Genomic DNA, 27363 nt, shown 5'->3' on the forward strand with positions numbered 1-27363 from the left:
ACCAAACCAAACCAAACCTAACCAAACCAAACCAAACCAAACCAAACCTAACCTAACCTAACCAAACCAAACCAAACCTAACCTAACCAAACCAAACCAAACCAAACCTAACCTAACCTAACCAAACCTAACCAAATCTAACCCAACCCAACCCAACCCAACCCAACCCAACCCAACCCAACCCAACCAAATCTTGAGTTGAGTGTGGTAGTATACACCTGTAATTTCAGGAGAGGCTGAGGCAGGAGAATCAAGAGTCTCAGGACAAAGAGACCCAATCTCAACCAACCAACCAACCAAACAAACAGACCTCCCACACTTTTCAAAACAACAACGAAACACATAAAGACCCTCCCACTCCACCCCCCCAAAAAAGAAAAAAAAAATCATTTCAGCAATTATTTTCAGTGGGAAGCGCGGTGAGTGAGGTTCTGCCCTTGGTGCTGAAACAATGTGCGCAGGCAAAGGAGGTTCCTTCCTTCCAGCTTTACAATCCTGACAACTCTGTTCCCTTTTCCTTAATTTTTATTTTCCGTCTTGATGGAAAGAATTGAGTTATTCATCCTGACACAAAAATTAACCTCAATTATGTCTTATAATTAACCTGCCTGATTTAATAGTCTACAGCTGCTCTATCATATTTCTGCCAGTGAGAAGTTTCCTCTGGAAGTTGAGTCTCTGACCTCTGCATTTCCTGACCTCACTGCTCCCTGTAGGTGACATTTGCTCAGAAAGGGAAATGGATATTTAGGGGATCCGTGGCGATTAACATTTTCATTATCTATGGAAAATAATCCAGAAGGGGTTGGCAAGACAGCTCGGACTGAAGAGCACTGTCCACATGCAGGCAAAATGCTCATACACATGAAACAAAAAATAAATCTTTAAAAGTTTCAGAAACTACAGGGAAATCACTGGTTGTTGCTTTGCAGGATGTTCATAAGAACCGAGGACAAAAGGAATCAATAATTGCCACAAAAACGCATCAAGTGTGCATGTGTGGTTTGACATAGCACACTGTGAAAGAAATCAGGGTTTCTGTGACCTGTGCTTCCCCTGCCTCCAGGAATTGTGGGTAATTAAAAGCTTCTTCAAAGTTTCATTATTGTTTCTATTTAAACATCCGAGTGAAGGATCCTCCACGGGCTAGGCTGTTCTCTGTGGTTTTTGCTGACTGGAAGTCTATCTAGCAGAAGTTATAATCACTGCAGGATTGAAGCATTTTGAAATGCTACTCAAAAACGCTATGCTGCTGTTGCCTAAAAATGGAAATTTCTTTCTGAAACTCAGAACAGATGTTGAAAAGCTAATAGCTCAGTAAGATCAAGGCAGCAGATGGCAACAATTTAGGTTGCTTCCATTCAGTTCAGAAAGCACTGTGGGTAGTAAGAGGTTTCGAGGCATCTTAAAAGGGCTGGAGGGGAAAGGGTTAAGTAGTGTGGTGGTGGGTACTGCCTCTTGTTGAGGACATTTACCTGCGAACTCTCACAAACGCTCGCTCTTCTGCGAGTTTCATGCAAATAAGGGGATACTTCCTTCAGTCTACAAACGACAAAGTTAAAACTCATTAAAAAAAATAAATCATGGGACTTTCCCAACCAGGGGCGAGGATTTCAAGGGTGCGTTTGGCTCAAGAGTCTGGGTCCTTTCTCCTCAGCGTGATTCATTATTGCTTAGCAGGTATTTGCTAGCACAAGGTCAAGTGTGATTGTTGTGGTGACAAGGCTGGTACCAAAGGAACAAGAAGTAAAGTCAAGCTGAAACTGAGGTTCATTCAAGTGGGGCTGGCTCTGCACTACCCTGGCATCTGAAGCAACCGAGGAAGGTTTTGTTTTTGTTTGTTTCTTTGGTTTTGTTTTTCTGAGCTAGGTGTTCCCTGGCTGTCCTGGAACTTGTTCTAGAGACAGGCTAGACTTCAACTTGCACAGATCTGCCTGCCTCTGCCCCCGAAGAGGGTGGGATCAGACACGTGCTGCCTCTCCAGGCCTGGGTAAAGTTTTTAAAGGGGGATATGAAGTTGAAGGACTCTTCCCAGAAGAGACAGAGTGAACAGAGATGGAGGACTCCTCTAAACGTCTAGAAAAAGTTACACGTCGGAGCGTACATTGGGGCCAGGTCTATGGAGATCCTGAGTGCCAATGGAAGATCATTGGTTCAAAATCGTTGCAGATGTTTTGAATGGTGGAGCAACTGGCTAGGATTCTATTTTCCAAGGCCCACTCTTGAACCTGAAGGGAGGAGAGCTGAGAAGTAGGCCAGAGCTTAGTCACACTCCTAGTATTTTTTCATTAACACACAAGCAGCTGTATAATTTAGGGAAAGTCTGCATTTTATGATCTGTTTTGCTTTCAACTCCGTTAAAGTGCCCAGATCTTAACAATGCAAATCTGAGAAGCAGATATCTTACTGTGCCTTCTATAAGGACAGGATAAACTCAGTATTTTAGATGGGAATCAAGGGTTAAATTCTATAGAACCCATACTCTTTGATATCATTCCTATGTTAAAAAAAACTCCAGGTTCAACTTAGCAGAAGAATTTTGACCCTGAAGTGTTTTGGTTCTATTTCCAAAACCTGCTGTGATACTGACATGCACAGCATATATACATACATACCTATCAAATCTCACACTTACCAAGATCTTAAAAAGAAAAAAGAAGCCAGGTGTGATGGCACACATCTTTAGACCCAGCACTCAGGAGACAGAGGCAGGCAGATCTAGAGAGTGAGTTCCAGGTCATCCAGGGCTACACAAAGAAACACCAGCTTGGTAAAACACCACGAGAGAGAGAGAGAGAGAGAGAGAGAGAGAGAGAGAGAGAGAGAGAGAGAGAGAGAGAGAAAACCATCTAAGATACTTAATCAAAAGCCTAATATTAAATGAAAATAAATCTCTTGAACCATCCAAACTGTTTATGACTAATTTCCCATCAGAGACTTCCTTCTCAGACATGATTTCGCCTCGCCCTATAGGAACTTATCTTGTTAGCTTTCTATTGCTCTCGTAAAGACCATGACCAAAAGCAACTTGGAGAGGAAAGGGTTCATTATTTGGCTTATACATCCTGATCGGCCATATCTTATGATTAAAGAAAGTCAGGGCTAGAACTCAAAGCAGGAATTCTGGAGGCAAGAGCTGAAGCAGAGGGGATTGAGGGTTGTTGCTTACTGGCTTGTTCCTCGTGGCTTGCTCAGTTTGCTTTCTTACACCACCCAGGACCCCCAGCCCAGAGGCGCTGGCCCTCTCACATCAATCACGAATCAAGTCATCTCCCCAGACTTGCCCACAGGTATAATCTGACAGAGACATTTTTCTCAGTTGAGGTTCCCTCTTTGCAGATGACCCTAGCTTGTGTCAAGCTGGCATCAAATTAGCCAGGACAGGGTTTTTATAGATCCACCACAACACTTCTCAAAAAGAGAAGCAACCCAATTCTCAAATGTGGGGGACATTTCTTTCTCTTGACCTCCTCTGACACTTTCTGGTCATTTCTTCTCAGGAGATTTTTCTTTCCATGAGGGAGGAGTGGTTACAGCAAGAGGCGTCTTAGAAACAGCCCTCGTCTTATTTCAGGAATTATGGTGGTCCTAAGAGTGCAGCCTCAGCAAAGACCTCCCTTGCCAAACCCTGCATCATAATGCCAGCACAGACTCAGAGGATGTGAAGTTGCATTTCTGAGTATAGAAATAGGGCCATGTCTACCATGCTGGCAACAGTTCCCATTAGTTGTGGGTTGGTCAGAAGATGTGTGCTATGCTCGTAACTGCAACAGTTACAGTTCCTGATGCAACAATTATTCCTATGTTAGAGAAGGGGAAACAGAAGTCTGTTAAACTTGAGTGATTCTGTCAAGGGCACACAGAGCAAGAGTGTGTTCTTCTTGTTTCCTTCTGTTTAACTTATCTGAGTGATTATGTCATGACTATCTGCTTCATCCAGTAAATGAATCCTAAGTCAGGAGATATGGCCCTTTAAAAGTCTAGGACTGTGGCTTTGAAGTCTGGAAGCATGTTAGAGTCAACTGGGAAATTCCTATATGTGCCAAAACATGGTCTCAAGATCTGTTAATCCATCAGGATGCTGAGCAAAAAAATACATTGGAGAGTTTCCTAGTTGACTAAAATATAAGCCATGTGAGGACCATCGTTCTGCCTAGAAGAGAGGGCTACCTTGAGAAGTAACTGGTCTTGTTGGATAATTATTGAAAATAAAAGCCCACAACTATGGCAAGCCTGAAGTTGCTATGAGCGCCCCAGACAACTTCCATTGTTTAAGGGACCGGTACCAAAGAACTCTACCCAGCAAGTCAAATTATCCAGCCATTACACTTGGCATTGAACATGAGTCAATATTTCAAAAGTGAATCTGAAAATCCAACTACAGAAGTGAAATTCAAAGGTGCCACACTGGGATGGGGCAGGGGAGGAAACCGAGATTCTCACTCTGTAGATCTGGATCAAGGCCTATGGTGACATCAGTTACCATCATATTGGATGCCCTCACCTTGGGTGAACCAACCTCCAGCAATGCCCAGTCCATGGGCTAACAGTTCAGGCTCACCTCTCACAACTTAGAAAAGACCATGAGGTGGAGGTCAGGAGGATTTATTTTAAATACCAAAACGACTGTAGGTAATTCCTGATTGAGGAGTGGCGGTAATGGGCGACACCAAGAGAAGGTTGGAAGGTACAAATAATCCTTGCAATTCTTCCAAGAGCCAAGAACAACCAAGGCAGGGTTTTCTGCAGGGGCCGGAAGAGGGAAGATGTTACCGTAGTAATTTCAGTGTAAGAAACCTATATAGTCACTTTAGTGAGGAGGAATCAGACCACAGAGCAGGATGGGAGACATGCAGGGAAGGCTTGTGGTGGGTCACTGACTTGTTTTTACACACATGTTCTCCAAACTGTACCTCTTTACCCATTCACAGTTTGTTCCCAGCATGCAGCCCATAGACCAGAATAAAGCAGATGTTCAATGAAGTCTTATTGAAGGAATGATAACTGGAAAAGCGATCAGTTGGAGAGATCATGCCTGTCCCATGTGTCCTATATTCGAGAAGGGAATGAGAACCAAGGTTCTCAAACCTTGGTTGCGTATTAAAATCACATGGAATGCTTTAGAAAATACCAACGACCGGGTCCCACATCTACAGATTATGATAGGATAGCCATTAGCCTAGGCAGAGAACTGGCAGTATTCAGAGCCTTCCACGTGGTTTGGATGCACAGCCAAGACAGAGGCTGGCTGAAACAGATCAGGTCTAACACTTCCAGGATCCTGTGGAAGTGACGGCTCAGCCACAGAGCAGCACATACTACAAGAGTTAGAGAGTTTTCAGAGAAGCAAAGAGAATTTTAACTGCTGTGGGAAAACTGTCAGAGGGTGCCAAGCTTCCTGTTGCATCATGACCGATCTGGATGACTGATGTAACTCAATCATGCGTTTGCATTGCAAGCAGCATCCCCACTTTCCCCCTACGTAGCTTGGGCTCACAGAGAAGTGAAGGTGCAGAGATGGAGCAGGCAACTTCTACCTTCTTGTAACCCAAAGTGTGGCCCCTGGACCGACAGCATCATCTGCAAGCTGGTGAAGAATGCACAGGTTTGGTGCAAGACCAGCCTGTTGGGTCAGGATCTGCATTCGTCTAGATGCAAGGGCTACTAAACTCTTAGCATCATAATTCCAAAGACATTTCTCCCTAGCCACACATTCTCTGAAACTATGTAGGCAGATTCTTAATCATTACAAAGGGAAAAGAGGCCAGCTGAGCTCAATGAGATGTGGATGAGAAGACATTCAGCTCCTCCCTTCTAAATCGGAAGCAAGTAGACGCCACCTTCTACAGGGCAGGACTGTGCAAGCATTTGATGATGTCACATCCCTGCCACCCCATGGCTAGCATTACTAACAGTGGGATATCCGTGATGCTTATTTAGATCCCACACTGTTCTACTACTCAAGCCTACACAGGTTCTCTGACTCTACAAGCGATGCTGAAAGGTTTTGAACTGAATCTGCTTGAAGTCAAACACTTCGCTTTGATCTAATTCCAAACAAAACTCAATTCCTAAGAACACAGCACATGGGTTCTCTGTCTTCAAATGTACTTACTTTTTTTCTCTAATTTAATTCATATCTATGTTTCTGTCTATCATCTGTCTGTCTGCCTGTCTATCTATCATCATCCATCCATTTACGTATTGGATTGATTATCTCTAGTAGACACTTTAATTTCTTGAAGTCACACTGAAGGAACAGAAGGAACTTGCATACCATTTATTTGCTTGTTGTAACATCAAGACAGGGCCATGCTCTGTATCCCAGACTGGCCTGAAATCAGCTATGTCATCCAGACTGGCATTCATCTTGCTATCTTCCTGTAGCCACTTCCTGAGGGACAGGGCTACAGTTGGCTTTTATTTTGTAATAATTTCTTAACAGCACAGTAGCTTCTTGATAAACACTCTACATGGTTGCCTCACAGTGAACTTACTCTCAAGCACAGACATGTGTTCCTGTGTGGTTGACTTCATGTATAGACTCAAATCAATGTTTCCAGGAGCAGTTTTCAGATAGCATCTCCTACCAGAAGGCCTCCAGAGAAGGTGTGAGTTTACATAACACAAGTGGAGAGCACCTCTTCCCTAGCCCCACCCACGAAAGAGCTCAGTTCCTGGGCTGTGTCCTTCATCATTTTGCTATTGTAAGGCTCCTGTTTATGTGGTTTTGAGGGAGTGGTTGCTATGGCAATACGATCCGACTGAACAACACAATACATCTAAAACCAGTGAAGTGACTTTCTCAAGGTTTCTTCTAAGGATTAATCATTTTTCCAAGAATTTTATCTTTTCCCCCCCCTTTCCTGTTATAATGACATCAGAACATCCCATCCAGCATCCCCTGCTGGGATTCCAGGTGTGCATCAACATTCCCCACACATCCTGGGCTCTGATTGTTTGTTTGTTTTGTTTGTTTTGAGACAGGGTTTCTCCGTGCAGCCCTGACAGTCTTGGAACTCACTCTGTAGACCAGGGTGGCACTGGACTCACAGAGATCCCCTTGCCTCTGCCTCCTGAGTGCTGGAATTAAAGGCATGTGTCACCCACCCTTGGCTTCCTGGACTCTTCTTTAACCTGGCTATTTTTCCAGTTCTGTCTTCTGACTCTTTCCTTCTGGAATCCCTAGCCCCAAACTTCTGTATTCTTCTCTCTCCTAATTCTAATCCTTAAAGAGCCTTTATTCTTTTATTCCCCTCCCCGAGCTGCTGTTTCTACAGATTCCCAAGTCTTCCCAAGAGCTGCAGCCTAACCCTAGTTCCCACTCATATCGCTATGTACAGCACATCTCTCAGAAGAATCCCGACAAGGGGTCCTGGCTGGCCTTCTAGTTCTTTCTCCAACGCCTCCCACATTCTACAAGACTCCCAGGCTGTGTCTGAGAGAAAGAATTGCATAGGGCATCCCTGCAGGGTGGGGCCAAGCCTTGCAAGGCCAGTGCCAGCCTCCTTAAGACCTGCCACACACAGATGTGATTGAGTGCCATCTCTTACTTGGTGAGGACAGGAGTTGCCTCTTCCTCTTTGTTGGATGTGTAAGTGGGTGGGCCATTGCCACCTTTATCCTCAGCATCCACAACTGTCCCCACCAGCCCTGGGATCTCCTGTTTGACACACTCAGAGCTCAGTCTTTGAGGCGCCTCCAGCTGGCTTCTTTTTTGCTCTATATGTGTGGATAGATAACATTCCTGTCACAACTTCCTTCAAACCAGCTTTAATTCCCTAATCTAATCTTCTTCCTTGGCTCAGGCTAAATTTCATCCCAAGCACTGCCTGACTCCTGGCCTAGCAGCTGCAAACGGCTCTGTAGATAGCCTCCAGATTCCAGGCTCTGGGACACCCCAACTTGTCCTATGGACCACAATTGACATGAAAGGGTTGATGTTAGCCCATCCCTCCACCCCGCCTCATCCTCTACTCTTCCCCAGCTCAGACTTCTGCCTTCCTCTCTATTCACCTCATTCGTCTGACCCTCTGGCCTTACTTAGAGGTCACTCAAGTAGATCCTCTCCTGTGTCTTCAGTTTGGCTCTTGCTCATATGCTAAAAGTCCCATGCCTTATCGTCTCGACATGGGACCTGATATAGGAAGACTGTATACCTAAGCAGTTAAGATGGGAGGCAGAAGCAGGAGGATTTCTGAGTTCGAGGCCAGCCTGGTCTACAAAGTGAGTTCCAGGACAGCCAGGGCTATACAGAGAAACCCTGTCTCGAAAAACCAAAAAAAAAAAAAAAAAAAAAAAGAGAGAGAGAGAGAGAGAGAGTGAGAGAGAGAGAGAGAGATATGAGATCATGCTGGAGTGGATACATCTAATTCATTATACTGTATCCTTATAAAACGGGCAAATTTGTATGTGTGCGTGCGTGTGTACACCCCCCCCCCACCCCCCGCATACCATGGGCAGAGACTAGGGAAGAACATGGTCATCAACAAACCATGGGCACAGCCTAGGAGAGGCCATTCCTTTTAGCCCACAGAAGAGCCAACTTGCCAATGCCTTAATTTTGGACTCAGGGCCTCCACAGCCTGGAGATAATCAGTTTCTGTTGTTTAATCACCCACACTGTGGTACAACTGTCTGCCATTCCGCTATCCCCCTTTCAGTTCCCCGTGCCTTTATATGCACTGTTAGCCAGTGGTACCAGAGAGCATCATGCCTCCGCTGTCTCCGAGCTGTGTTCTGCCTGTCTCTCGAGTACAGAGCTGACTCCTGAACAGGATTCCTTACCACGCAGGATAGTGCCTACCTTTATGCCTTTTTTCACCTCTTGGAGAACAGGTTTAGTTAAATTGAATTTACCTTTGTTCCCAGTCAGCACTGCGTAGTTTCTATAAACCCACGGAGGTCAGAGAAGAGAACAGGGACTCATAATACCAGTACCAAAACAGACCAGTTCACTATGGGGCGCTGGTTCATCTTGGGGAGCACAAGGAGTAACAGATTGGTGGGCTCGAATAAGAATGCAGGGTGTGTCTCCTTTTTGTGTGTATGTCCGTGTGTGCATGTCTGTGTGTGTGTGTGTGTGTGTGTGTGTGTGTGTGTGTGAATAAGAATGCAGGATATGTCTACTTTTTGTGTATATGTCCATGTGTGCATGTGTGTGTGTGTGTGTGTGTTTCCTCAGTCACACTCTTTATATTTTTAAGTCTAAGTCTGTCACTGAACCTGGAGCTTGCTGATTCATCCAGACTGGCTGGCCAGCAAGTTCTAGAATCTTCCTTTATCTCTCTTTCCAGTGCTGGGATGACAGGGACCTGCCCCAGAACCTGAATTTTCTTTCTTTCCTTTTTCACAGGGTGCTAGGGATCCAAAATCAGGTCCTCTTCCTGGGCAGGCAGCGGCACCTTATAGACTAAGTCATCTCCCAGCCCCCGCTCCACTCCTCTCAAGCGAGGATGTGGTGGCTTAGGGATGGTGAGAGCTGTGACATCACAGGGCCAAGAAGCAGAGGGAGCACTTGGTGGGTCCCTGACTTATGCAGATGAGGCTCTGCCTCAGCCCAAGTACATTCCTATCACCATTCAGGGTTAGGGGTGGCCTGTGGGAGACACATCTCATGCTCCTCATAGTGAACCATGTGACCTGATTCTGAAAGCATTCCTGGGCACAGCAGAAGGGAAACTAAGTCTAGGCCTTCCTAGGACAAAGTCCAAAAGAAGGCATAAGCTAAGGGTTCAGCCCCTCATATCAAAAGTCAGGCAAAGTTAGTGTCAGTGGAACAAGCTCACCACACACCTGTTGTCCTGTAAAATTATGCTTAAAGGGGCAACTGACTGGGAATCTACTCATGATAGCGTCAGGTGGGAAATACGGGCCTGGGAAGAAAGGGGCAGAACTCAGCCAAATACAGCTGCGGGTACCACAGTGCTTGCTGAGCCCACGGTGGGTTTATAACCTGCCTTATTTTCTCCAGTGTGTACCCCAAATTCTCTGTCGAGTATTAAGAGTGGTTGCATCGCCGGGCATGGTGGCGCACGCCTTTAATCCCAGCACTCGGGAGGCAGAGGCAGGAGGATTTCTGAGTTCGAGGCCAGCCTGGTCTACAGAGTGAGTTCCAGGACAGCCAGGGCTACACAGAGAAACCCTGTCTCGAAAAACCAAAAAAAAAAAAAAAAAAAAAAAAGAGTGGTTGCATCTTTATATCGAGGCAAACACTAATTCTGTGTTTATAAAGCAATTATATCCACCAGGCCTCTTTCTCCATGGCTTTACAGTAACTCTGCCCTCCAGGGATGAAGTCCCTAACAGAGACGAAACCCTCCCTTGGGTCTGTGAATGCCAGCACTTACATTCAGAGTATTTCTGGAGCTGATCAAATTCTTCTGATGAGAGAGAGACCCATTGTCCTTCACTCATCTTTCAGCCAAGGGTGATTGCCTTGAGACACAGATGGAGTTCTGGTCACCAGCGAGAAGCCGGGGGCCCAGCTCAGGGCCACACCTCTTGGCAGCTGTCGAAGGGCTTCCACTACTCCTCAGGTAACATTCCTGCTGCGGTCCAGGCCAATCCTGAAATGCTGGCAATTCCTAAGTGAAAGCACAAAAGCCATTGTAAATGAGTTGCCAGGGGGGGAAAAAAACGAACCCCAACATGGTCTCTGCTGCAAGACAGCAATGATTCAGTGTTTCTTGAGGGTGTGGTCTACCTTCTGAGAGGTCTGGAGAGGGCCCAGAAGCCAGCGCGTGGTGGCAGCCCTGCTCCACTTCTGGCTGAATGTCAGACTGGCCTACATGACAGGATCTCCATACTTCTCACACTGGGGAAGCTGAAATGTCTTCCACAAATGGTGGTGTTGGGTTCCCAGAGGCACATGAAGAAAATACCCCTCGCTCTTAGATGCCCCCAGAATCCTACTGGAGCAGGAACCTGGTCAGCCGATTTGTAAGGGGAGCCTTCTGTCCCTTATTGATGATGTCCAGGCCCTATCACACGGCTTCTAACTTCGAGCTGCGGGCTGCTGTGGAAATTGAGATCAACCTTTGGCTGGTGGCCTCTAGTGTGAGAGAAGTTCTTAGTGCTACTAAGAGGATTTGGGGGGAGGGTCTGTCAGCCTCAGGGTGCAGGTGCTAGGATGATGGACAAGGGCACAGAAGCCTTTTGCTCCAAACCTTCCATATCATAGTATGTTTCATTAAATCAGTTTTGGGAGTGATGAAATTAGCATGGCAGGCCAGGATCAGCATATAAAGAAAGAAACAGATTAGCATGGAGCGGAATAATGTTGGAAGGAGAAACACTGTCACTGTAGCAAGCTGTTTCAGGAGACTTTCCCTTACCGTATACCCACCCATGCGCATGCACACATTTGCATGCTTTTATTCTGGATAGAAACAAGTGGGGAAGCGTTTGGCATAAAAGGAAAAGATGTAAAGAAACCATAAGCTGAGTTTTAATATGATAGAGTCTGAACTCTGGGTCTGACTTCAAGGATGTTCTCAGTGTGTGAGTGTGTGAGTGTGTGCACGTGTGCGTGGGTGGGTGGGGCGGAGTAGGGAGGGGGAAATGTTCTCTAGTAATGCTGAAAGGAAGCCCCAGAAGGGAGACGCGTGTAGGATTCTTTACAGCAGGGTGTAGTCACGGCTGGTGCACGTCTGCCTGGTAGGGATGAATTATAGCAAAGCACTGAGATTCTAGCTCCACAAGAAAGGGCCTTGGGGTGAGCCGGTGGCTAAGGAGGGAGATGTTTGCTTCTCTGGAAGCCTTCATAGTGGTCTCTCTTCTAAGAAAGCCAGGTGTCCTCCTTAACCCGCCGGCAGCCTGGATTCGTTTTTTTAGCATCTTCTTAAGGTCTCGAGTTGTCAACCCACAGGTCCTTCCCAGTCCTTCCTAGCTTTGATCTCTTCCTATACAGCTTGTCTCCTGGCAGGAAGCCCTCCCCTTGAGCCTCTTATGTCTTCCCGAGAGTTCCCACCCTGTCTCCTTCGTCTTCCTTTGCCATCTCTGAGCACTGGTGCTTCCCCTCAGCCCACTTCTCCGGTCCCTGTAGAACTTTGTTCCTTCACAGCTTCTGTGACTCCCTAGCACTGAGCCCTATCCTCAATCTGGATCTGAGAATTCAGAGGTCTTCAGATCCCGCACGTGGATACGACTCTCTAGCCACCCTTTGAGACTCCTAGATGTCCCAAATTACCTTAGCCCAGCACCCGCTGGTCCCCTCAAGCTGCTTCTCACCCAGAAGAGTCACTTCTTGGGCCACAGGCTGAGCCCCAGTGGAAGCTCCCCCCCCCCATCTAACCCAGCAGCAGTCCTGGACTGTGCTGTCCATCCCATGCTCCCTCCCGTCTACCACACAGTCCTCCCCCAACCCCGGCCCACTCACTCATCTTTCCTGCTGGTCTCCCTGTACCCAATTTTGCCCTCTCTCTCCCCTAGTCTGCTCCTTCTCACGGCCAGTCAGATCACATCTCTCCTGCTAATGAAATCCTTCAGTGTGTTCTATTGTCTATGTTGTTGTTGTTGTTGTAGTTTGTTTGTTTGTTGGTTGGTGACCTCTTTATGATCTAGTCCCAGATGATCATTTACTCAAAAGCAAGCAATGACTTTTGACATTGTCTTTTAACCCACACTAGGGAATTGAAAAGTTACCTCTGCTTCTCTACACAGACACTCATTTCACACTGTGTCATGTGTTTTAACACACGGCCCGGCCTAGTCCTTACATGAGCGTGTATGTTAAGAACTGTCGTGTTCATGCTACAATAAACTTGATATACCCAAGAGACTATAGTGGAACCCGAAAATTCCTGTGGCCTGGTAACAGTCTAGTGTTCATATTGCTCTAGCTCAATATGTTTCACACTTATCTGTAGTAAAGGTTGTGTAAAAAAAAAAAAAAAGATTTGTTATACTGTCAGTCATAGGCAAGCATAGCACACAGTCATGTATAGTACACAGTGCTCTGTCAATAGAGATAATGAATAATAGAGATAATTAATGACTGTGCTACTGGAGAGGCCACTTAAGTAAGTAACCTGCACTTTTCGGCTTCGTGTCTGTGTTCTCTGCAACGTCTGCACAATGATGAAACTGTCCAAGATCTGAGTCTTCAGAACAGGTCCCCATAATTAAGTGACAGGCCACTGTGTTGCTGTCTCTATTTAATGGATGAGGAAAATGAAACCAAGTGCTTAGTAAATAGGGTGAAGAGAAAGACAGGAACCACAGACGACTGTTTAAAAACGCCTCTATGAGCCATTTGTGGTAGCGCATGCCTAGAACCCCCAGAATCCGGAGGCTAAGGCAGGAGTGTGAACATGAGGCTAGTCTGGGGTATCTACAGCAAAGCCCTGTCTCAAACAACACAGAATGGAAACAAAGCAACGTCTCTGTGGCTTAATTACGCTACACTCCTCAGCATCATGGAATCCAAAGAGGGCCCAGAGACACACAGCAGGCTAGAAAAAGCTGTCAGCAAATCAGAAGTCAAGGAATCTAGCTCCCGGCTCTGCCTCCCATTAATTATTTTATTATAGACAGTTTTCTCATTTCTTGAATTTTTTTTTCTTTTTGCAAATGAGAATAACTGTGGGGGAAAAAAGAATGTATGTGGTGTTATGGTTGGGTCCACATACATACACCAGTACAATGACCTGCAGATGCAGTGATATTCAATAAAAATGACTGTTCTCAGCACACGCTATGAAAGGTAGGGTGAATGCTGGGGCTGCAAGGTTTGAGTCGGGGTGGGGCAGGCAGGCTGCTGAGCTGACTCAGCACTTGCCAATCCTGGCAACACTGTAATGAGAGAGCTAACACTCAGCTGCCCTCCTGCCTTCTATAGATGCCTGTGCACATACACACAATTAATAAATCAACACAAATAAGTGTAAAAAAATTGAGGAAGTTTGAGTGGAGGTATCTTTCATAGCAAATAATAGTGCTCCCAGAAGTCATAGGTTACTAGAGAAAATTCAGGGCCAGATGTGTGGGCTCCCTCTTTCTTATGTGTTTCTGGTCTGGGTGGCCATAGAAAATCCACTCTCCTCGTCCCCTTACCCCCGCATTCCTCTTGGCTGTCTACCAGAACTAGATGGTCAAACCCCATTGCTGAAGTCACATACTTTGATTGAAGGACATAAAGAAATCAAGCTAGAACTGAGTGAGGGGCTTCTTTTCTGCTACCTGGCTCCCATAGTGCGAGGAAGGGCAATGCAGGCCTCTATGGGAGAACTGTCCCCCAAAGTCCTATTGTTCTGTGGCTTCCACAAACACTCATCTAGGCCAGGTGTGCCCAGTGACAGTATTGCCACAGTTCGTATGGTGGGAAGTAACCACTTCCTGATTGGGCTTCAGGCTTGATTCTGAGGAGAGAATTCACGCCCAGCATTATAAACCTGGTCAAAATCCTATGGCTGAGGAAACCAGGCCTTCTGGTGAGGCATCTACTCTTATTGTTGCTTTAAATTAACATGCTGTCAAGCTGTCTTCTAAATTGCCATGTTATTCTGTAAGTCAGCAGTAGCTGAGGGAGCTACTGTCAGGTAACGGCTGCTGAGGGAGAGAGCGTCTTCTACTCCACTGGGGTTTCTCCTGGCAAGTTGCCCATGGTCCGATAAATAACCCTCCACCTACCCTCATTCAAACAACTCTAATTAAACTCAGTGGTTGTTAAAAAAAAAAAAATGTCATGAAAGTAAGAAAAGAGTTGTTGGTATGCAGGGTTCCCAGGGGCACAGGAAGAGACATGACGGGGTGATGTAGCCAAAATGCATCCCGTAAACAGATGTGTGAGATTGTCAATGAGTTAATAAACATGGAAGGCTAAAGTTCTTTACTTGTTGCCGATGCGGCCTTAGCGGTGTGGCGTAGGGATCAGCCGACGGCAGTTGGGAGACGGTTTCTAGTGTGCCTCAGGTTTCTGAACTTGATCTCATTCTGCTCCGGGTTATTGTAATCGTGTAACTACTCATCAAAATTTTATACACTGGTTTCAGCACCCATGGATGAGTCTTGACTAGGTGATTATGACGATAATGACCATAATTTAATCATTCATGTTATGTTAATCAACAGTAGGAAGAACTTATTTATATTAATGTATATATTTATATATGCTATATAGTAATACATACTATAGTACATATTAGTATGAATAAATGTAACATATATAAATATATTTGTACAAGTAGCAAATTATTATACATTAAGTATAAATGTTCATTGAATTAGGAAATAAACATTTTAATTATAGTCATAGGTACTTATTTCTCTCTGACTTATAAAACACTGCTGTTTGGATTCTCAAATTGTCCCACATTTGAACAGTGGGAGCTCATTGCAAACAGTCCCTGTGTTTAAACATGTAACTGCATTCTCTGAGTAGGATTTTAGTTTCTGGTGCCATAAACTTTTCTGGTTCATCTTGGTTTCATCAGCCCTAGTTCTCCATGGAGCCCTGATTCCTTTAAGTGGAAGATATTTTTTTGTTTGTTTGTTTTTTCGAGACAGGGTTTCTCTGTATAGGCCTGGCTATCCTGGAACTCACTTTGTAGACCAGGCTGGCCTCGAACTCAGAAATCCGCCTGCCTCTGCCTCCCGAGTGCTGGGATTAAAGGCGTGTGCCACCACGCCCGGCTTAAGTGGAAGATATTTGAAAGCAAGGTTTGGACAGTACGTATGTTCATTAAGCTTTGTCATTGTTTCTCCATTTCATCAGAGGCAGAGCTAATAGATACATGCATGTCTGTCCATTTGTCTGTCTGTCCTGGTTAGATTTTTTTCAAGTCAACTTGACATGTTATATGGAAAGGGAATATCAGTTAAGAAAATGTCAGCACAACCATGGAGAGGACAGGGAGAATAAAGTGAATAAATAAAGAGAGAGAGAGAGAGAGACAGAGACAGAGACAGAGACAGAGAGACAGAGAAAAACAGAGAGAGAGAGAATGTTACTTAGCAATCACCACAGATTATTGTTTGCCCATGCATTTATTTAACACCTAGAAGGAAAATATTTTAAAATGTCTGTTTTACCTCAAAGGAATCTTTCATAGTTGTAGTTTAATATACATTATTGTCAATAAGTAAAGTATTAAGGAAAAAGAGAAAAAAAAATATCAGCACCTGCATGCCTGTGGAGCATCTTCTTGATTAAGAACTGATGTCGAAGGGCTCAGCCCACTGCAGGCTCTCTGCCCCTGAGTGAATGATCCTAGGATGTGTAAGAAAGCCAGCTGAGCAAGCCACGGGGAGCAAGCCAGTGAGCAGCACCCCTCCACACCTCTGCATCGGCTCCTGCCTCCAGGATCCTGCCCTGACTTCCCTCAGTGGCGGAGTGTGGCCTAAGAGTTGTCAGATGAAATAAACCCTTTCTACCCCACATTGCTTTTGGTCATGGTGTTTTATCATAGCACTAGAACCCCTGACTTAAGACAAAAATTGGTACCAAATTTATGGGGCCTTTGTGACAGATCTGGCCATTTGTTCTTGGCAAGACTGTGAGAGGAATTTGAAGCTTTGAGCTGGAAAAGCTACTGAGTGCTCAGTGCTTAAGCAGCTAGTGTGGGAGCTTGGGAGCTCAGACAACAGCAATGTGGAAAGAGAGGAAGATGGTTGAGGACTGGCTTGGGAGGTTGCAGAGAAAACCAGACTCTTACCAGGGTCATTCATTTGATTTTTTTTTTTTTAATCTTGTTTAATCTAATTTTGTTTGTATGGGTGTTTGGCCTAAATATCTGTGTACCCCATACATGCAGTGCCCAGGGAGTCCAGAGGAGGGTGTGGCTTTCCCTGAAACTGGAGTTACGAGCTGCCCTGTGGGTGCTGGGTCCTCTGGAAGAGAAAGTGGTGCTCTGAACTGCTCAGGTAGCTCTCCAGCCTCACCCCTCCTGCTGCTGTGGGATGTTTTGAAAAAGAGTTTGTGGTTCTGTTTAGCTAGGGCTGAAGAGTCAGCTGTGATGAACAAGAAATCAGCACGGGGTGGGGTGGGGTGGTAGTGGGAATCTGCTTTAATAGGGGAATTGATAACTATCAGCTGGGGATGAGGAATCAGCACGGCTGAGAAGAGCCAGGCATCACTGAGGTGAGACCTTCCGGGACTCTTCCCTCAGGATTAGCACACAGACACCGTGGTGCAGGGTGGCCAAGGCTACATCTCATGCTGGCAACCAAACTTAGTAACGTGTAAGGATGAGCCAGGTGGTACTGGTTTGGGGGTCATGAAGAGCAGCCGAGACTTGGCACTGTGTGGCAAGGCTGGAGTTCCTGAGGTCAAGCAAGAGCCTTGGTGAACGTGCAGCCTCAATTGCAGTGAAGATCCCTAAATAATGGAGATGCCAGTACTATAGCTAGAGAATGGACAGCACCAGCTACAGAATGGAGCTGGCTTGAAGCTATGAGATAAGCGACGTGTGCTCTGGTGGGCAGAGAGGTGGTGGAGCTGCTCAAGCTCCTTAGAGCCCAGAGGATCAAGAGTGGTTCCCAGGTGCCAGGCACTGAGTGTTTTACATGGTTGGAATTTGCTTTGCTTTGATTGCAACTGTGCCTCAGTTTTCTCCTGGCGTGAGAAGTGTGTAACTTATTTTTGATTTTATAGGTATACACAAGTAAGAGACTTCGGATTTTTTTTTTTTTTTTACTTTAAAGGAGCTGAACTTTGAAAGATTATAGGGCATTTAAGATCATACTATGGTTTATATTATAAGACTGATATTAATAGAAGATCTTGAGGGTTAACAGTAATGTTCTGGTGTGTGACACTGGCAAGGGGTTAATCGTCTGGCTTATTCTGTTGTCAACTGGCATAATCTAGGGTTATCTGGCAAGGGATCCTCAACTGAGAGAAATGCTTGGGGCGGGGGTCATTTTCTTGTATTTCCTAGGTTGTAGAAGAAAGCAGGGCGAGCAAGCCATGAGGAGCGAGCCAGGGAGCAGTAGTTCCTCTGTGGCTTTTGCGTCAGTCAGTCCCTGTCTCTTGATTCTTGCCCTGAGATCCTGCCCTCACTGGATGGAGTGAGAGTTACAAGATGAAACAAACCCCTTTCTCCTCGTTTCTCCTGGTCAGGGTGCTTTATTCCAGCAACAGAAACTTGAAGGAAGGCGGGATCTGTCTGCCTATCACCGAAATTCACACTCAGGCCTCCAACTCTGGTCCCACATGATCCTCCCCTTTGTAGCCTTCTTTCATCTAAGACTTTTAAGACTTTTCCCAACAGAATTTGTTTCCATTGTCTAAAGTACACTCATTTGTTAAGTTTTGGGTTTTTTTTTTTGTTGTTGTTTTGTTTTGTTTTTTTAGTTTTTCGAGACAGGGTTTCTCTGTGTAGCCCTGGCTGTCCTGGAACTCACTTTGTAGACCAGGCTGGCCTCGAACTCAGAAATCCGCCTGCCTCTGCCTCCCGAGTGCTGGGATTAAAGTCATGGGCCACCACGCCCGGCTAATTTGTTAAGTTTCAAAACACAGAGGCAATCTGTGTGGAATTGCTAGGTCTTACCTCTGGGGAAAACAGGGCTCATGACTTGTCCAAGCTTCTTTTGTTTTTAACCAAACAAGTCTCAAAAATTGTTTTCCAAAGTGGCTCTGAGCGAACCTATCCCATTCCCATTACTGTCGGTCTGTCTTTGCCATTGCCCATTTCTTTCCCAAGGAATCTTCTTTGGGCAGGGCAGGGGGTGGAGGTGGGGGTTGTTCCAAGAGCTAAACTATATAAAGTGTACCTGGAGAAGCCCGGCACCTTGATTCTGTCTGCTCTGCTCCTGCCCATCTGTCCCTCATCCAATTTCCACCCTCCGTCAGTATTTCTGCTTTGCTTTCTTATTTATTTATTTTTTGTGGTTTAACTTTGCACAAGAGAGCAAGTGCAGAGATGTCTCATTTCCCCTTCTGACACAAAGGTTAGCCAGCACACGAGAGACTGTGGTCTGCACGTTGTGTTCACATAACGGTGTATCCTATGAATCACCCAGAATGTGTTTACAGAGAGCTTCCTCATTTAGGACCTGTGTGCCTAAAACTCTTCAGAGGACTCTCTCAACATCCAAGACAAAGGGCCAGTCTTGGCGTTCCAGAAGGCCCAGAAACCCTGAGAGCTACTCCCTGGTATTTTCATAAGTATGCTTCAGTCAAATTCACTTTCTGTTACTTCCTGCCCTAGGCAAATGCCAGGGACACAATAGCACCTCCTAAACACGGGTTACTGGATGGACAGGTCAGACCTTTCTCTGCTTTCCTTGGAAAAACCTTTCGTTACTTCCTTCCCACAGCAAACCGGTACTTGTCTGTCCAGTCCCAGTTTAAAAGGTCACTTATTCTCTAGAGCATTTCGAATCTCTTTCAGCAGTTTATCCGCTCCCTCAGTTGTGTGCCACGGGAGGCTGCGTTTTTTATATCATAAGGGGCACACGGGCGGGCCTGTGTGAAGACACACAGCGGAACAGCTCGTTACCACCCAGGCTGTCTGCAGAATGGTGCAGATGTGCACAGAGAATTATAAGAGCGAGGTCAGGCTCACAGGTTCAGAAGGGTCCTGAAGGAGCCAACGCCCCTGTGTAAGGTGGAGGGAAGACATATTTGCTGTAATGACAAGTGTTCCTGTCCTTGCTCTTGTTGCTCCACTATGGCTGAGAAACTTGCTGCAGGGTGGAAGGCACTTCCGTGTTAGCGCTCACCTCTAGGATGGATCCCACAGAGTGCCCCCCACCCCGACCCCACGCCTTCTACTCTTTGACAGGACACAACTCGTTCACAATGGGCTGCTTTTCTCACTGCTCTCCCTGCACCAGCCCGGCCATTTCTCATCGACACTGCGTTCTGGGGAAACAGTCTTGCTCGACAGAATAAAATTTAGTAGGGTTTTCTAAATAAAACTCAGATTGGATATTGTCTGCCTTGGATGGAAACAGTATTTTATGTCATGGAAGCTACGCCACTCTGAGCAATTGTTTCAGCTCCTGGGGCCTCGGTTTCCTTGTCTATAAAATGAGGGGGTGGGAATAATGGTTTCTAACACATATTCTCGCTCTGCCGTTTTTGTATACTGGTTCAAACTCTATTTGTTCTGTACAGATGTCAGCATGGGATTTATAAGTCAAAAGGAGACGGCAATTCAACGCATATTGAATTGCACCCCAGGTCTCTCTATTCATTGGAATGAATCAGCCATACCCAATCACTCGGGAACAAATACCTCTTCATCTCTCTTTCACTCTCCAAAAAGCATCAGTGCATGGATATGCCATCACTCTGGGGAGGCTTGCTTATATGAATCTGATGGGTTATAACGAAGCCATAATGAGCCCATTTTTATAAGGGAAAAATGACTAGAGAGATAGGAATTTTTCTTTCTTCTCAGACTCTGAACAAGGTCAGGTTTTGATGATGTCCTCTATTCTAGATTTTAGACTTGCTATTTTATCTTCAACCTTGACTCCTCCATGGGGGGTCTTAGTTAGATTTTTCTATTGCTGAGATAGAACATCATAACCAAAATCAACTTGGCAAGGAAAGAGGTCATGGAGGAATGCTGCTTACAGACTTGCTCCCAATGGCTTGTTCAGCCTGCTTTCTTTCTTTCTTTCTTTCTTTCTTTCTTTCTTTCTTTCTTTCTTTCTTTCTTTCTTTCTTTCTTTCTTTCTTTTTATTAGATATTTTCTTTATTTACATTTCAAATGCTAACCCGAAAGTTCCCTATACTCTCCCCCCCGCCCTGCTCTCCTACCCACCCACTCCTACTTCTTGGCCCTGGTGTTCCCCTGTATGGGGCATATAAAGTTTGCAAGACCTAGGGGCCTCTCTTCCCAATGATGGCCAACTAGGCCATCTTCTTCTACATATGCAGCTAGAGACATGAGCTCTGGGGGTACTGGTTAGATCATATTGTTGTTCCACCTATAGGGTTTCAGACCCCTTCAGTTCCTTGGATACTTTCTCTAGCTCCTCCATTGGGGGGACCTGTGTTCCATCCAATAGATGACTATGAGCATCCACTTCTGTATTTGCCAGGCACTGGCATAGCCTCACACAAGACAGCTATATCAGGGTCCTTTCAGCAAAACCTTGCTGCATATGCAATAGTGTCTGGGTTTGGTGACTGATTATGGGATGGATCCCTGGGTGGGGTAGTCTCTGGATGGTCCATCCTTTCAACTTAGTTCCAAACTTTGTCTCTGTAACTCCTTCCATGGGTATTTTGTTCCCTATTCTAAGGAGGAATGAAGTGTCCACATGTCGGTCTTCCTTATTCTTGATTTTCTTGTGTTTTGCAAATTGTATCTTGGGTATTCTAAGTTTCTGGGGCTAATATCTACTTATCAGTGAGTGCATATCAAATGACTTCTTTTGTGATTGGGTTACCTCACTAAGGATGATATCCTCCAGATACATCATTGCAAGCTTGTCCAGCCACTCTGGAAGTCAGTCTGGTGGTTCCTCAGAAAATTGGACATTGTTCTACCAGAAGATCCAGCAATACCTCTCCTGGGCATATATCCAGAAGATGTTCCAACTGCTAATAAGGACACATGCTCCATTATGTTCATAGCAGCTTTATTTATAATAGCCAGAAGCTGGAAAGAATCCAGATGTCCCTCAACAGAGTAATGGATACAGAAAATGTGGTACATTTAAACAATGGAGTACTACTCTGCTATTAAAAACAATCAGCCTGCTTTCTTATTGAACCCAGGACCACCAGTCCAGGGATGGTACCAACCACAGTGGGCTAGGCCCTCCCACATCAATCATCAATCAAGAAAATGCCCCACAGTCTTGCCCACAGACCAATCTGGTGAGGACATTTTCTCAACTGAGGTTCCCAATTCCAAAATGACTAAGCCTGAGACAAGTTGACATAAAAATTAGCTAGTATATTAGCAATTCAGTTCAAATAGCTACTTTAAGAAGGTCCCTTAAAATGTTCAACCCAGGATGAGAATAGTATCTTTGTCCTTAATCAGCATCAGGGGCTTTTGTCTACTACAGTGCTTACCACACTGGATGAAATATAACAAATATCTCTCTTCTGCAAGAGTTTGAGTTCTTTCAGGGAAGAAAAAAAATCACCTGTTCACTTCAAGAGTAAAATTGCTTATAATTTCATTTAGGAATTGCTGACCTTATAATATGTACTCATACATAGGTTTATATTAAAATAATGAGATATAAACTTGTAGGATATCAGGGTTAAAAACTTGCAAAGTTATTTGTTAGGCTTACCTTGATAGTATGTATCAAGGTAGCTATATATGTATCAGGTTGTATGTATCAAGATGAGTGGTTGAATTGCTACTATTGTCACAGATTGGTGTCACCACTAACCACTTGTCCTGATATTTTAGAGCCTTTGAAGTCTAGACTGTACCTATGACCTACTTGAACCACAAAGATACTGAAACAACATTGTGACTATCAGGTTGAAGCTTTGACCAGAGCCAGTGCCTTCCATTTTTGTCTTATTGAGGTTTCCAAACTTCTTGGAAGAAGTTCAGCCACACATGGTCGGAGATAGCCCATAGAGACCACATGGGAAGACCACAGGGCAGGGTGAGATTTACCATCACATAGAGAACCAAGGAACCCAGATGACGATGAAATGTGAAGACTCCAGTCATATCACTTACTGAGTCACAAAAGCTATCTGAGGCGTGGTGCTGAGCACGTCAGGGGAGATGCCATCTTGGATTCTATAGCTTTACCAAGAACTGCATGGAGCAAAGACAACTGGTTCCCGCTAAACCTTGCCTGCATTCCCAGTGCATATCATTATGTGGATTAGTAAAGTGACTGTTGAGTCACTAAGTTTTAGGGTAGTTAGTTGCACAGTCACAGATTACCAAACAGCTCTACAAGTACTTCTGGGTGAAAATTTCCCATGTATCTTCTCGGTATGGATTTGCATGGTTGATCTCAAACTAGTTTGTGTCTTAAAATCTACTCACTGGAAAAATCATAGGCTAAAAATAACTTTGATGCAAATGTCACCACACGCAGTAGGGCTAACTGATTCACCCTCTCTGACTAAATGACACCTATGAAGCCAAGTGAGCTATAATTCCTAATTTAAAAGCAGCCATATGAGTAGCTGAAAGCCACAAACAACTCAGAACACAACCGACATTGAAATGATACCAGTGTGGTATCTTCCCTTGGTCGCAGGGTTTGAGGCATGTGTCTGTGTGGGGGCAGGAGCTCTGGAGCCTTTAGACCTAGCTTAACTTCACAGATAATTGAATTAGAGCCACAGGGGAACTTAGTAATGAGCTAATCTGAGTTCATGAATAACAAATATGAGTAATATCTAAGAATTCACCCAACACACACACACACACACACACACACACACACACACACACACACACACACACGAAAAATTTTGGAATTGCATGCTACTCACAAAAATCCAGACTGAACTTCTATTTGAGGATCATGTTGTATTATATTTATGGCATCAAGTAAAATGTGACATCTCCAGTATGGACCTGTGGACCTGAACCAAGTTGCCCAGGTGCAGGGTGGGATCTTAGGGCTGGGCTGGTCTCCAGGAGAGCATTTTTATTGGCAGGGAGCTTTTAGGTGGAAGTTGAGACTCCTAGGGGCTCCCTTTGAGAGTATGTGTACCCCAAAGGCATCACAGTTTAAGGGCTGGTCTTTAATTTATTTGTGAATCTGTTCAACAAACCATTTTAACAACAAATGATAATAGCTGCAGCCCCATGACCAGCCTACTTCACGTTCCTTACCTTTCTCATTCCTTTTGTAGTTGTCACAAAGCCCTGCACAAATGCCATTTTTTATGACTGTTTTAGCACTGTAGAGACCAGCCAGAGTTCTCCCTCTAGTGAGTGACAGGACAGAACCCTAGTCTGCATATTTCAAGGCTCACCATCTCTCCTTTCTACCTCTGGGTAAATAGGTTTTGGGTACCTGAGCAGCTGGCCGTGTGCAAGGTGCTGATGCCACCAATCAAGCCATGTTCAGAGATACAGTAACCACATCTCCAAATGGGGAGAGGTAAACCAGAGGTGAAACCACAGCAGGCTTCCAGGGTCTGCTGCTAGTAAGGAGGAAAAGCTATAGTACATATGACCATAAAAATGCAGTAGGTTGCAAAATGTGCAGGAGATTGGTGGGCAAAACATGAGAAGCTAACACAGCCCTTGCATCTTGTCTTGGATAGGGTCATGAATAGAAGACACCTCAGGGAAAATTCTTCTCTAGATTCATATCTGTTGTCAAGGGAAACCTGTGTCCAAAGTGTCAAACATAAATCTGGTCTTGGATCTAGAGATGTCAGATATCAAACCTTGGCTCTCAACTCTGTGATTTGAAACAGTTATTCATAATTTCAAGATAGGCAGAACAGTAAGATTGATGTGTTTGCAGGGTGTCAAGTTTCATAGAGCTTGAGTTACAAGCAAGTTCTGCATCAATGGTTCCCAAAGTGTGGTCCCTATACCCACAGCAACAGCACTGCCTGGAAACTCATTGGAAAAGAGAATCAGTGGGACTTAAAGGCCTTGAGAAATTCAGTGTGTTAGCAACATGTACGTCTGTAAGCACTGCTTTCTATGGATGCAGTGGGCAGGGCTGAGAGGAAAAGCTGAGATGCCTGGTGCTAGTGCTTCTCCCAAGGCCCCAGAGCAGACAGCCTGGGTCTCCCATGTCAATCACATTTTCCTGAGGGAGGAAAACATTACTGGAAGTCCAGGGCTTCTAGATGGCCCAAAACCTGTCATTCTGCTATGCTTCTAAAATTCTCACTATGACTTGTGCTACCTGTAGAAATTCCCTTCTTCTCCTGTCTACATTTGTTTTAACTATGCCTTCTGTGACACTTTGTGACAAATATGTCACCTAGGGAGGTCACAGAATAGATAATAATGACTTCTTACTACAAAGTAAATGGACAAGAAACCTTCAAAGAGTCCCCAGAAGGCGAGAGAAATGGCAGCTCCATCGACTCTGGCAGCTCACTCATAAGTGAGAAACACAACTGTTAAGGAAGGAAAACCAAAGAAGAAGAAGAAAAAAAAGCTGTGAGCCTAAAGCATGAGGCTTCAGTAGGTAGAAAAGGAGATGGGGATGTAAAAGCAGCAGGCAGCATGGTGCAATGTGCTGCATGCGCTGCGTGCGCTGCATGCAGTGCGTAAGGTGTGTGGCGTGTATGGCGTGTAAGGTACTTTGCGAGCGTCTGGGATGCAGCAGCAATTACACCAGAGCCATTCACATCTGGAGCAGTCGCCTGGGCTCCACAGATCAGGAGGAATTTTTGGTTGGTCCAGTACCGCTCTCCATTGTGTGGACACCTTGTGTTCTCCCTGACCTCCCCTCTGCCTTCTCGCCCTTCTGTTGTCTCCATTCCTCTTCCTTTTCTCCTTTATTTTCAGTTCCCCATATCAACAGAAACAAACGACAACTGTTTATGTAGTCTATCGATTCTATATTAATAACTTCAAGACAATCTTCTCTGGTGATTTTTACCTTATCGTCAGTTGAGCCGTTTGATCAAGCCTGCTTCTGTCTGGACATAAAGTTGTTCCCATTCCCCCTGCATCTATACTGGTTCTCACATCTACAAAGGTTGTGATTGGCTTCCTTAGACTGTAAGCTGCCTGGAGATGTATCTTCTGGCACAGCCCAGAAGCCCAAGATTTTGTTTACAAGATATAAAGAGGCGTTTCTTCTCCCAGCATCTTGGTAGAATCAACAATGGACAGTCGTGCAGGATTGATTCAGCACCATGGACAAGAAAACTCAGTGGTGCTGCCTCTTCTCCTACCCCAGACAACATGTCCCTGTCTGGCTCAGTCTAGACACCCAAGGTACCTAGAAATACCTTTATTGTGTGCCAGGCTGTCCTACACAGTTTGCACATTGCATTTGGTTGAGTGCATGTAACCACCCTCTGAGAGTGACACGAGCATGCTCATTTTAAACATGGGAAAACGAAGCCCATTATATCGGTGCCATTTTATAATTCCAGTGTTTGGAAAACTGAGGCAAGAAAATCATGTTCAAGGCCAGTCCCGGCTCCATTGTGATCTCCAGGCTAGCCTGCGTTAAACAATGAGGTCTTATTTCTAAAACAACCAACCAACCAACCAATCAAACAAACAAACAAATAAAAAGATGGCAACACTGAAGCTCAGATGTTAGAAAAGCCAGGTTAGCTCATGCAGTTGTTAATTGATGTATCCAAGACTACAAAGTCCACGAGGTCTGACCCTGGGCCTGCTTTTTGCCACTATATCATGCAACAAAAAGATAACAGGCCACTGATGTCACATGGCAATGCTTCACAGGAGACAGCCATGGATAACATGCAAATGTATAAACAAGAAATTTAGATATTGCCATTAGAAAAAACTACAAAGTAAAAAGTGCTTCTCAGGTGATGCATGAATCCCCTTTCAAAATGACAGCTTCAAGTGGGAAGCAAGACCGTATTTACCCCCTAACTAGAGAGGATGCTGAAGTGTGTCTTGGAGCTTTTGGGTCTTAATTTAAGTAGTTGAGCAGTTAGTTCCATTCGTTAGGCTTCAAGCTGCTCATCTGATAATGTCAGAGAGTGAATTAAATGATATTTAAAACACCTCTCAACAGTAACTTCACTCTCCTAGGACGTTAGTCACAATGTTGATGCCACCGTCTTAAACTGGGAAGGCCATTCATTTTGTATTCATTTAAAATATACTTCATTGAGCAGAGACATGGCAAGATATTAAGGTCACCTATCCAACTGTCAACAATTAAACAATTGCTTAACAATTAAAGGTAATAGATTTGTTGAGAAGAAAGTAAGAAAACTACCCCTGCTGATGTGGAGGTATATTAGCCAAATAGGACAGCCAGCTCTAGCCCCAAAGACAAATTTTCACCAGATTTAGTTCTGTGGACTCATCTTAAAGTATACAGGTGACAATAATGGCACAACCGCTGCAAGGTTTCACACCAAGGATATTTGCAGCAGTGTTGTTTACAGTAGCCAAAATTCCAACAACTGGAAGCCAGCCATCTGAGGGTGACAAGCACGTTTGCTAAATATGTGAAAGTTAAATACCCTGACGTCACTGAAAAGCCTTCTCTAAAGACGCATGGAGGAGTACCTCATATAAACTACGAGCCAGCAAGCAAAAGTTATTTAAAATGTTAAACTAAAAACAGTCTCAGTGGACGATGAACTGTACTGACTGGAGTCCCACATGGAGTCCCACCATGTTCCCTTGTGCCTGGGAAGGTTCTGGCTCCCAATCCACTGCCGGCCAAACCTTTCCTGCAATTGCTTCAGCTGAGGAGGGACTTCCTCTTCTAAGACCATACCTCCTCCTGAGCAGCGCTGTGGGGGCTTGGGCTGTTGCTATGTATTGTAA

General features: G+C 44.9%; 1 protein-coding gene across 2 annotated transcripts in view; it reads right to left on the reverse strand.

The window, feature by feature from the left end:
- Positions 1-27363, reverse strand: part of Dgkg (diacylglycerol kinase gamma) — a 190731-nt gene that overhangs the window by 144221 nt on the left and 19147 nt on the right. For both annotated transcript variants that reach the window (XM_021209178.1, XM_021209177.1), the window contains exon 2: positions 10350-10586. In XM_021209178.1, the coding sequence (XP_021064837.1) occupies positions 10350-10416 (67 nt within the window). In that variant the 5' untranslated portion in view covers positions 10417-10586. The remainder of the gene's footprint in view (positions 1-10349; positions 10587-27363) is intronic.

This window comes from Mus pahari, chromosome 12 (assembly GCF_900095145.1).
Source record: "Mus pahari chromosome 12, PAHARI_EIJ_v1.1, whole genome shotgun sequence".
NCBI lineage: Eukaryota > Metazoa > Chordata > Mammalia > Rodentia > Muridae > Mus > Mus pahari.